The following is a 12537-nucleotide window of genomic DNA, read 5'->3' as shown; positions in this document are numbered from 1 at the left end:
TAAGAGGCTTTTGCCTCTTTGTTCAGCACTTCTCTCTCCAGCCACCCTGTGAAGAAGGACGTGTCTGCTTCTCCTTCCACTATGATTTTACTTCCTCTTCCACCATGATTGTAAGTTTCCTAAGAACTCCCCAGCCATGTGGAACTGTGAGTCAATTAAACCTCTTTCCTTTATAAATAATCCACTCTTAGGTACTTCCTTATAGTAGCATGAGAATGGACTAACACAGTAATTTGGTACTGGGTAGTGGGGCACTGTTGTAAAGATACCCAAAAATGAAGAACAATTTTGGAACTGGGTAACAGGCAGAGATTGGAACAGTTTAGAGGGTTCAGAGGAAGAAGGAAGATGTAGGAAAGTTTCAAACTTCCTAGAGATGTATTGAATGGCTTTGAACAAAATGCTGATAGTGATATGAAAAATGAAGTCCAGGCTGAGGTGTTCTCAGACGGAGATGAGAAACTTGTCGGGAACTAAAGCAAAGGTCATTCTTGTTATGCTTTGGCAAAGAGCCTAGTGGCATTTTGCCCTGGCCCTAGAGATCTGTGGAACTCTGAACTTGAGGGAGGAAATTTAGGGTATCGGATGGAAGAAATTTCTAAGCAGCAAAGTGTTCAAAAGGAAGCAGAGCATAAAAGGTTGAAAACTTTGCAGCCTGATGTGACAGAAAATAAAATTTCTGGGGAGAAATTCAAGTGGCTGTGGAAATCTGCCTAAGTAATGAGGAGCCAAATGTTAATTGCTAAGACAATGGGAAAAATGTCCCCAGGTCATGTCTGAGACTTTCATGGCAGCCCTTTCCATCACAGGCCTGGAGGCCTGAGAGGGAAAAATGGTTTAATGGGCCAGTTTCACGGGCCCCCCTGCTGTGTCCAGCCTTGGGACTTGGTGCTCTGTGTCTCAGCTATTCCAGCCATGGCTAAATAGGGCCAACGTACAGCTCAGGTCATTGCTTCAGAGGTGCAAGCCCCAAGCCTTTGTGATTTTTATGTGGTACTGGGCCTGTGGGTATGCAGAAGTCAAGAATTGAGGTTTGGGAACCTCCACCTACATTTCAGGGGATGCATGAAAAGGCCTGAATGTCCAAGCAGAAGTCTGCTGCAGAGGCAGAGCCCTCATGGAGAACTTCTGCTGGGGCACTGAGGAAGGGAAATGTGAGTTCAGAGCCCCCATACAAAGTCTCCACAGGGATACTGCTTCATGGAGCTGTGAGAAGAGGGCCACCATCCTCCAGAGATAGATCCACTGACAGCTTGCACTGTGTGCCTAGAATAGCCACAGACACTCAATATCAGCCCACGAAAGGAGCCAGGAGTGGGGCTGTACCCTGCAAAGCTACAGGAGCAGAGCTGTCCAAGCCTGTGGGAGCCCACATCTTGTATAAGCATGACCTGGATGTGAGACATGAAATCAAAGGAAATCATTTTGGAACTTTAATGTTTAATAATGACCCTACTGGATTTCAAATTTGCCTAGGGCCTGTAGCCCCTTTGTTTTGGTCAATTTCTCCCATTTGGAACATGCATATTTACCCAATGTCTGTACCCCCATTGTATCTAGGAAGTAACTAACTTGCTCTCAATTTTACATGCTCACAGGTAGAAGGAGTTTGCCTTTTCTCAGATGAGACTTTGAACTTGAACTTTTGGATTAATGTTGGAATGAGTTAAGACTTTGAGGGACTGCTGGGAAGACATGATTGTGTTTTGAAAAGTGAGGGCATGAGTTTTGGAAGGTGCCAGGAGTAGAATGACATGATTTGGCTATGTTCCCACCCAAATCTCGAATTGTAGTTTCCACAATCCCCACAAGTCATGGGAGGGACTCCATGGGAGGTAACTCAATCATGGAGGCAGTTACTGTCAGTGCTGCTGTTCCTGTGATAATGAGTTCTCATGAGATATGATGGTTTTATAAGGCGCTTTTCGATCTTTGCTCAGCACTTCTCTTCTCCTGCTACCATGTGAAGGATGTTTGCTTTCCCTTCTGTCACGATTGCCTGATTGTAAGTTTTCTGAGGCCTCCCCAGCCCTGTGAAAGTATGAGTCAACTAAATCTTTTTCCTTTACAAATTACCGAGTCTTGGGCATTTCTTCATAGCAGCTTAATTATAAAAAAGCACCCTAAATATATCTCTAGTTGTGTTAGTCCATGAGAACGGACTTCGCTAAGAATGATTTCCCTTCTGTCATGACTGCATGACTGTAAGTTTCCTGAGGCCGCCTCATTAGTCATTAGTCCATGAGAATGGACTGATACAACTAGAGATAAATTTAGGTTGCTTTCTAAATAATTATTGAAATCTGTTAGAGATGCCCCTATACTTTTTTGTTTCTTTAGAATTAAGATATGCTATATAAATTTATGCATTCCCATTATATGTATCAAATGAACATCATGAAGTATTTTCTAGGAGACATTTTAAATAAAATGTAGTGTGGTACAGTGGTACAGACTGGGCTCAAGATATCTTTCATATTATTTAGGACAGATCTGTCCTACAGTACTACCACTTCCTACCTGTATGATCTTGGGTAAATCACTAAGCCTCAATTTTCTCATCTAGAAATGGGGTAACAGAATTGCTATGAGGATGAAGTGAAGATATGCATGTGAAGCTCTTTGATCAATGCCTGATGTAATAGCCATTTAATAACAGTCAGCACTATCATTACTACTACTATTACTGTTAGCACTTAGCTTTTTATCTCCGGGGTCATCTCATCTACCAGTTCCCAGAATTCCCACTCCTTATGGTTCTCCTAGGTTTGCTTTTCACAACTTTACATATCCTAAGTTCTAACAATGTACCAACCACTGCCACCAAGATGTGTTTTAGTACTATAAACTCAACATATACTCATGTAGTTCCTCAGTCTGTTTGTCTCATCTCATACTTTCCCACATGAATTCATCTAATCATCACTTCTTCAAATGGAAACTTTAGTGAGTTAGCCTTAATTTTTCCTTGATATCCACATTCAATTTTTTCACCAAACTCTTCTAGTTTTACTTCAATATTTCCTCAAGACAGCCTGTTCTTCATTTCAAATGTAACAGGTTTTGGCTCTTACCATCTTTCGCCTGGACTAATTTGAAAATCTTCAAGGAATGCATGTCATCATATATCCTACATTCTAATTTCATCCTCCAAGTTGCCATAAGCTTTATACTAAAAACCAAATCCAACCAGATTAATTCATTGCTTAGAGATCTTCGCTGCATCTATCCAATGCATACAAAATAGATTTCCTTCACCATCTGGCTCCATTCTATCTTTTCAGGCCTCACCTTCTACAAATCCCGCCCTGACTTAGCATCTCCATTCCAGTCCCAATGAATGTATGTTTTCCAGTCTACATATGCTATGTACATCTCCAATTGCTTTTCTTTAAAAAAAAAAAAGAAACAGGGTCTCAATCTGTTGCCCAGGCTGGAGTGCAGTGATGTGATCGTAGCTCAAAGTAACCTTGTATTCCTGGTCTCAAGCAAGCCTCTCGCCTCAGCCTCCCAAAGCACTGGAATTATAGGCATGAGCCACTGTGTTTGGCCTTCCAATTCCTTTTCTTTGCACATTTTGATACCCTGCCTTTTCTGTCCATCAGTTCCCTTCTTTGCCAAGAAAACTCCCTCTAAATGTCATCACTCTGAAACATTTCCTCACTATAGCTTTTTCTATTCTCACACAACATTCTGTTCCTATATATTTTAATGCACACCGTATTGTGAAGCTCTCTTTATTTGCCACTTCTGCTAGACTGTGAAATCCTTAAGGACTGTCTTGCTTTCTTTATTAACACCTGACACATAGAACATCTGCTAGCACATTAATCAATATTGAATGAATCCTTTTCTAATCAGCCCTGCTTACAGTTTTGCTAAGTTTCCCTTATATAGAAGGAAATCCAATGCAAGAAACTTTCAGTACAACTCCACACCTTTTCTAGTTCATAACAATTGCTAACGTCAGATAATAAATAGGAGCCTTAAATGTTTGTTTTAAAGAATTACCATTGTTTGACAGGAAACTGTGATCTGAGCTGTCTGAGCACTCATCAGAGCAAAATGGGCAGGTAAGTTCTTCTTGCTATGTTGTGATGCTTTATACCTATTCTTTAGTTTACTCAGCTCTAGAAAATCCCATGACTCTAAAATACTTGTCTAGAACATGGCTGTTAAAAGCTCTTCTGTGTGCTTATTCAGGCTCCAGCTTATAACCACTTTTCTACTGCATGTCTTGTTTTTTCCTGGGCTCTAATTATCTTCAATCACTTTTTATAACACCTCAATTCTATTTTAGGTTTTTCTCAGTTTTAGTGCTTAAGATAGTTTTTTTTTTTTTTTTTTTTTGAGACAGAGTTTCGCTCGTTACCCAGGCTGGAGTGCAATGGCGCGATCTCGGCTCACCGCAACCTCCGCCTCCTGGGTTCAGCCAATTCTCCTGCCTCAGCCTCCTGAGTAGCTGGGATTACAGGCACGTGCCACCATGCCCAGCTAATTTTTTGTATTTTTAGTAAAGACGGGGTTTCACCATGTTGACCAGGATGGTCTCGATCTCTTGACTTCGTGATCCACCCGCCTCAGCCTCCCAAACTGCTGGGATTACAGGCTTCAGCCACCGCGCCCGGCTTAAGATAGTTTTTTAAAAACAAACCCACAGTTGGCTAGACGCAGTCACTATGCCTGTAATCCCAGAACTCTGGAAGGCCAAGGAAGGTGGATTGCTTGAGTTCAGGAGGTCAAGACCAGCCTGACCAACAAGGTGAAACTCCATCTCTACTAAAAGTACAAAAATTAGCCATGTGTGGTGGCATGCACCTATAGTCCCAGCTCCTCAGGAGGCTGAGGTGGTAGGATCACTCAGGAGGCTGAGGATATAGTGAGCCATGATCATGTCACTGCACTCCAGTCTGTCTCAAAACAAACTAAAACAAAACAAAACAAACCCACAGTCATCACAAATTTTCCTAATCCCAAGGAATAAAAAAGTCTCCTTTCGTGGAATTTATTTGCCTTCTACTCCTTTCTAATCCTTAGTTTCTATTTTTTGATGAACCACATTTCCGCAGGAGTCAGTCTTCTACATCAATATTTCATACCATTCTCCTATCATTTGACCTTAGTAAAACATAGCTCTAATAATATGTCTGATCACTGTCTAAAGATAATGAAATATAACAAAAATCACATGTGGCAATTTGTGTGTGTGTGTGCGCGCGTGTGTGTGTGCGCGTGTGTGTGTCTGTGTGCTGCCCAAAAGTACTGCAGAAGTAACCACACATATACACATAATTTTTTTTAATTGTAGTAAAATAAACAAAATAAAATTTACCATCTTAACCTTTTTTTTTGTTTTGAGAAAGGGTCTCATTCTGTTCTGTCACCCAGGCTGGAAAGTAGTGATGTGATCACAGCTCACTGCAGCCTCGAACTCCCAGGCTAAAGCCATCCTCCTCTGCTTAGCTGGGGATTACAGGTCTTAACTATTTTTAACTGTACAGTTCAGTAGTGCTAAGTACATTCACATTGTTGGGTAATGCAACTACAGAGCTCTTTCCATCTTGCAGAAGTAAAACTCTGCCCATTAAACAACTGTCTTTTCTCCCCGTATTCCAGCCCGTGGCAATCATCATTCTATTTTCTCTATGAATCTGATTATTCTAGGTATCTCATATACGTAGGTTCATCTGTTTTTGTTTTTTTTTTGTTGTTGTTGTTGGTCATTGGCTTATGTCAGTTAGCATAAAGCCCTCCATGTCGTAGCATACGTTGGATTTCTTTCCTTCTTAAGTCTGAATAATATTTCACTGTGTGTACATTCCATATTTTGTTTACTTATTCATCCATGAATGGACATTATGCTTGCTTTCACCTTTTGGCTAATATGAATAATTTGTACACCCATGTTTGTACAAATATCTCTTCAAAGAGTTATTTTAAATTCTTTTGGGTAGACCAGGAGTGGTGGCTCACACTTGTAATCCCAGCACTTTGGGAGACCGAGGCGGGCTGATCATCCGAGGTCAAGAGTTGGAGGCCAGCCTGGCCAACATGGTGAAACCCCATCTCTATTAAAAATAAAAAATATTAGCCAGGCATAGTGGCGGGCACCTGTAATCCCAGCTACTCAGGAGGCTGAGGCAAGGAGAATAGCTTGAACCCAGGAGGCAGAGGTTGCAGTGAACCCAGATTGCACCAAGGCACTCCAGCCTGGGTGACAGAGTGAGACTCTGTCTCAAAGAAAAAAAAATTCTTTTGGGTATATTTCTAGAAGAGGAGTTGCTGGATCATATTTTATATATACATATGTATACACACACACATAGAGCTTTATTAGGATATAATTCCCACAGCATTTAAAGTATAGAATTCAATGGTATTTTTAGTGAATTTGAGGAGTGGTGTAACCATCATCATCATCATCATCATCATCATCATCAACTTTAGAATACTCATCACTCTTAGGAGAATGAACTCTGTACCATTAGCAATCACTCCTATCTATAAATGAATACCTCCCAAATTTATATATCCATTTTTTAATTCCAGACTCACATATTCAACAGTTTGGATATCTAACAGGCAAAACGAATTTAACATGCCTGAAAATGAAGCCCTGATCTTTCTGTATAAAACCTACTCTTCTTATAATATTCACACCTCAAACAGAAACTTTATCCATCCATTTGTTCAAACCAAAAATCTTAAGAATCTTCTCTTTTTCACACTTCATATCTAATGACTCAATAATTCTCTTGGCCAAACCTTCAAAACATACCCATAATCCAACCTCTTCTCATCACTTTACTACCAGTCAAAAATAAATCACCTTATTTTATCTGGATTACAGCAATTATGTCCTAACCACTATCTTCTGTTTTTGCCTTCCTATAATCTATTTTCAACAAAAGTCAGAGAGATCTTTTCTAAAAGTATATTAAGTCATGTCAATTCTCTGCCTCAATCTCTCCACTGGCTTTCTATTTCACTCAGGTTAAAAGCCAAAGTCTTTCCAACAGCTCACAAGGCCTCCTGCTACTTCTCCTCATCTCCTACCTGCCTCTTCCTTTGCTCTGCCTGTTCTCAGACCTCATCTCCTACCTACCTCTTCCTTTGCTCTGCCTATCCAGTCATGCTGATTTACTTGCTGCTTCTCTGCATATGTAAGGCATTCTCCCATTCTTGAACTCATTGCTCCCTCTGTCTGGAATGCTCTTTCCCCAGATCAAGATGGCTCATTCCCTCACAGCATTCACATCTCAGCTTAAATGACCCCTCATCAATGAGGCCTTCTTGACCACACTATTCAACTGCAACATGCCACATCTACCCTGTGTACTTTCTATGTCCTCTTTGCCTGCTTTATTTGCTCCAAAACTTTTGCTTCCATATAATTTTATGCCTAATCCTGCTGCTTGTGATACTTCTTTTAACTTTAAAAATACTTAAAAGATAGAGTTGAGAACAGTCAGTATATTTTAGAAAACAGAATCTTACTGTACTATTGTTTTACAAGCTGAATTTATTTTTTTCATTCAATCATGATTGTCCTTCAATGTCAACAAATTTTTTTTTGCTAGAAAAGTATCATATTCTTTCTAAAACATTTTTTCCATTTAGGTTGCTTTTGATTTTACCTTGCCGATTAACTTCATTTTGAAGTAGCTCTTCCATTGCCTCCTCCTCTGCAATATCTAAAGGTGTGTCTCCTTCACTATTGACAGCCCCAACATGTGCTCCCTGACCAATCAAAAACCTGTAAAACCAAAGGGAAAACAGTTAAGCAAAAGATACTATCATTGAAATAAAACTAAATGCATAACCAATGAGGAAAGTTCCTATATAAAGCAGCAATAAAAAAATCAAGGACAGTACACACATTATTTAAATTTTAAAAAACCAGCATAGAGCATGTTTCTTTTTTTAAATTTATATTTCCTAATTTTTTTATAATGTATGCACCTTGCTTTACCAATACAAAGATGTAAATTTTTAATAATTAGAAAGTCTTTCATAAAAATGCCAATTTTTAATAATAATTAGAAAGTCTCACAGGATCCAACACCACTGAGACTTTTCATTATCTCCATGTGGACTGGTTTCCTTACTGATCTCTGTGCTCCCAATCTCATCCTACAAGCAAGAGTTCTTAAGCTGGGGTTTGTGGGTAAAATTCAGAAGTTTCATTAAAAAAAAATCAATTAACACAGATATATTAAATTATTGCTTCACTATTTTTAAATTAGTTATTAAAACTATCACTGTCTTTTTATTTAATATTTTACTTAAGAAACAGAGAGACAATTACACTACAAACATATTTTAAAAATATTTTGATAAGTGCATTCCAATATAACTGGCTTCTGTGTACTCTATATTTTAATTTATACATCCAAAACACAATTCTAAGAAAGTATCTATAGGCTTCATCAAACCTGCCAAAGGGATTCAGATACAAAAAAGTTATTAATCTCTTTAACCCTGTCAACAGCACATCTCCCAGAGTCATCTAGTGAACCACATAACCATCTATTACCCAAGTCAATTCCTAACTTAAAATATTTTTTGAATGGCTCTACCATGCTAGGAGTAAAGATAATATTCGGCCCTCACTGACCCGACCTCGTCTTTTTTGTTAGCCTCCTCCTTCTTCCTGCCTGTATCACACTTTAGGTTCCAAAAATATAGCACTACTTGTAGTTCTAGATTAAACCATTTTATTTGGGTATCCTTGGTTTTATTTTTTCATATGTAAAAAATGGGCCTTTTTCTTTATGTTCCTAACCAATTTAATTCATTCATATTTAGACCACATAAAAATATTCTCATTATAAAAGAGTTAAAAAAAAAAAAAAGTACACATCTACAGAGGGAAAAAAGAACTCCTTTATACCTCTCCCACTATTATGTTCCCTATCCCAGAGATAACCACTAACAACAGTAGGGCAAAACTCTTTCCAGTACTTCTGCCATAAATGTACATGTGTGTAAAACATACATACACCATCACTTTTGGAGTTCGTTTTGTAAAGCACAAATTAATGAGATTATTCTAAATGAAGTATAATGCAACTCTTCTAACACCTGAAAAATATTCCACAGTATGTCTGGTTCATACCTTCATTTAATACTATTCTCTTAATAGATGTACACTTAAATATTGACAGTTGAAACAAACCATCTTTTAAAATTTTACCAACATCATGGAGCTAAACATGTTGTCATAGCTTTAATTTATATTTTCTGATTATACACAAGACTGAAAATATTTAGATATATTTACTGGCATTTGTATTTCTCCTTTTGTGAACTACTTATTTACATTCTTTGCTAGTATTTCAATTGTACTCATTAATTCAATCAATATTCATGGAGTGTCTGGTATACATCTGGCACTATGCTACATACCAGGAATGTAATGATAAGCAAAAAGAAACACACACCTTCCCTTCAAAAAGTTTATAGTCTAGTAAGAGAGTCAGATTAAATATACAAATAAATATAAAGCTGTGCACGTAACAGAATTAGGTGGTGTCTAGGATTAAAATGAAAAATGGATTTAGTGAAGTCAGAAAAGGATTCTCTGATAATTATGTAGGTACTAACAAAAGAGAATAGAAGGGCAACATGGTGTAGGTGAAAAAGAACAAAATCAATAAAGTCCTGTGATAGGAAGTATGTATAGCTAGATGGAGGCCCAGTTCATTTTCCTTAGAGTAAATGAAATAACTGATCAATCTCTATGTACTTTATACACACTCACATACCCCCTCTAACAGTGGTTACCTCTAAAAGATAGAGGAAGTGAGATTTATATTGGTTGTTTTATGTGTTAATCAAGTTTTCTGTAGTAAGTTTGTTTTGGACATGTGTATCAGATCACAAAAATGGCTACTGTATCATTTTGTAGTTTCATGTTTTATACTTGAAAATATGTTATAAAAGTTTTATGATCTTTATGGAAATTCTACAAACAGAAGTTATATGAGGTTATTTTTTCTGTTTTCATAGTTTTAAAAATGCATATAAAACTAAACAAGAATATTTTCTTATAGACTACAAATAAATAAATGAATCTAAAGGAGAAAGGTAAGATAAGTAGTCTTATTGTGCTATGCTCAGAGAGAATATGTAATTATTCTCCTAGGCAAAATTCCAAACAACTAGGGATATTTACATAAAAATACATCTATTCTGCTTGGGTACCAGAAATCGTTCAAAGGATACAAAGATTGAGAATGAAAGGAGTATCTCAGAAGAGCTGCAGTGCTTGAACTACAGGAAGCAGAATTTCAAGGAAATACCAGGTCAAAGCCAAATACAGACAAAACAGAATATATATAAATAGGAAGGATGTTAAGAGAAACTAACAGAGTAAAGTACTAAAACTGCTGGCAGCATGCAGGGCCCAAAACAATCCTTGAGCCAAAAGTTTAGGTATGTGTTTTATGTACATATATACATATATATGTATATGTATACATACACACACACACACACACACAGAGACACACAAAATTTACAAACTTCTCCTACGCTCCGGAACTATCAATTGCAAATATAAATGTTACAAAGGCACACTGGAAAAAATAATAATAAACAAAATCCCACAATTAATTAATCCTATGGTAGATTAATTCTTATCTACCATGAATAATCTCAAAGAAATTCAAAGGTTGGATGGGTGAAAAAAAGCAGAAACTTTTTTATGCTCTGCAGACTTTGAGTTCGATTCCCACCTCTGCCTGTTGACACTTGTATGACATTCAAAGACATAGTTGAGAATAATACATTTTAGTTACATATTAGTTATATATTACACACACACACACACACACACACACACACACACAAAACTTAAACAATTGAAGTCTAATTTATAAAATAGTTTTACAGGGCAATGTGAAGTTTGAATGAGTTAAAAATAAAAGTACTATCTGTTATCATATGAAAAATGATCACATTTAATAAGCAATGTTTCAACTTTGGGAGGCCGAGGTGGGCAGATCACCTGAGGTCAGAAGTTCAAGACCAGCCTGGCCAACAAAGCAAAACCCCATCTCTACTAAAAAAAAAAATACAAAAAAATCAGCTGGGTGTGATGGGGTATGCCTGTCATCCCAGCTACTTAGAAGCTGAGACAGTAGAATTGCTTGAACCCAGAAGGTGGAGGTTGCAGTGAGCTGGGATTGTGCCACTGCACTCCAGCCTGGTGACAGGGCTAGACTTTGTTTCAAAGAAAGAAAAAAAAAAAAAAAAAAAAAAAAGGAAAGCAATGTTTAAGATAATGTGAAACAAAACACAGGCTATCTGGAATATCAGAATTTCACTATGAGAGACCCTGGAGATACTGAAAACAGACAGCTAGATTTCCTTCAGAACAAAAGCTGAGGTATTAGAAGCTACTTGTGTGACTGTTAATTGGGAAAAATATGTCATATTTATACTAAGATTCCTTGAAAAGAAAAAAACAAAAAACAAAAAACAAATTTCATATTGGAGTTCCAAACTGAAAGTTTCAAGTTGGGCTACTTTTCAAATGAACACTTAATACTATTGAGTGCTTCAGGGTAAAAAAAAATCAGGCCTGTATTTTCTTAACAATAGACAGTAATTTCCTTAAGCAATTCAAAGGTAGTCAACATAAGAGATGCCACCTAGTATAGGATGAAATTCTTTTTTATCTTTATTTTTGAAGAGACGGTCTCATTCTGTTGCCCAAGCTGGAGTGCAGTGACGCAATCATAGTTCAGTGTAACCCTGAACTCTTAGGCTCAAGCCATCCTAACTGCCTCAGCCTCCCCAGTTGCTAGGAATGAATAGAGGCACACAGTACCACACCCAGCTAAATTAAAAAAAAAAAAAAAAATTAGGATGGAGTCTCCCTGTGTTGCCCAGGCTGGTCCCAAACTCCTGGCATTATGCAATCCTCCTATCTTGGCCTCTCAAAGTGCTGAGATTACAGGTATGAGCTGCTGAGCCCAATCATGAAATTCTTAATCAATTGTAGCAACAAAAAATGGTAATCTGACAATTTTGAGTTTATAACAAACACTCTAGCAACTCTGATTTGATAATTTTAGATATGTAAATGAGTACGCTTTCAAATCAAGACATGATCCAAATGGATTTTTACAAAATTATTTGTGTATGTGCTAATTGGAAAAATCTAACAAAAGGTGTAAAGTTGTTAACAAAGGTATTGGCTGCAACGTGAGTTGAGTATGGTTTATTAGATAGGCAGGTGAGATTCTGTGTTAAGTGACTTTGGAAGACAAATTTTGATAGTTTCCATTATCTTCTGAGTTTTGTCAAAAACCAAACTACAGAAGTGAGTAAGAAAAGGAAATAGCTCATTTAAAAATTTTGATCTTTTAAGAAAAACTCCATCTTTATATTAGAAGCTAATGAGAACTTAGTGAAGAGAGACAAAGCAACTTTATCGGCAAGAGCTAAATATATTTAGTGTCCAAATTTAATGTATAGTTTCTTATTCAGTTGACATGGTTTGGCTCTATGTCCCCAACCAAATCTCAT

General features: G+C 37.4%; 1 protein-coding gene across 5 annotated transcripts in view; it reads right to left on the bottom strand.

The window, feature by feature from the left end:
* PPP1R12A (protein phosphatase 1 regulatory subunit 12A) overlaps nucleotides 1-12537 on the bottom strand; it is a 155877-nt gene that overhangs the window by 68968 nt on the left and 74372 nt on the right. For all 5 annotated transcript variants that reach the window (XM_074402511.1, XM_003927829.3, XM_074402512.1 and 2 more), the window contains exon 3: nucleotides 7638-7756. In XM_074402511.1, the coding sequence (XP_074258612.1) occupies nucleotides 7638-7756 (119 nt within the window). The remainder of the gene's footprint in view (nucleotides 1-7637; nucleotides 7757-12537) is intronic.

Source organism: Saimiri boliviensis, chromosome 7 (genome assembly GCF_048565385.1).
Source record: "Saimiri boliviensis isolate mSaiBol1 chromosome 7, mSaiBol1.pri, whole genome shotgun sequence".
Taxonomy (NCBI): domain Eukaryota; kingdom Metazoa; phylum Chordata; class Mammalia; order Primates; family Cebidae; genus Saimiri; species Saimiri boliviensis.
The sequence above is the reverse complement of the archived record's forward strand: the minus strand, read 5'-3'. Positions and strand labels throughout refer to the sequence as shown.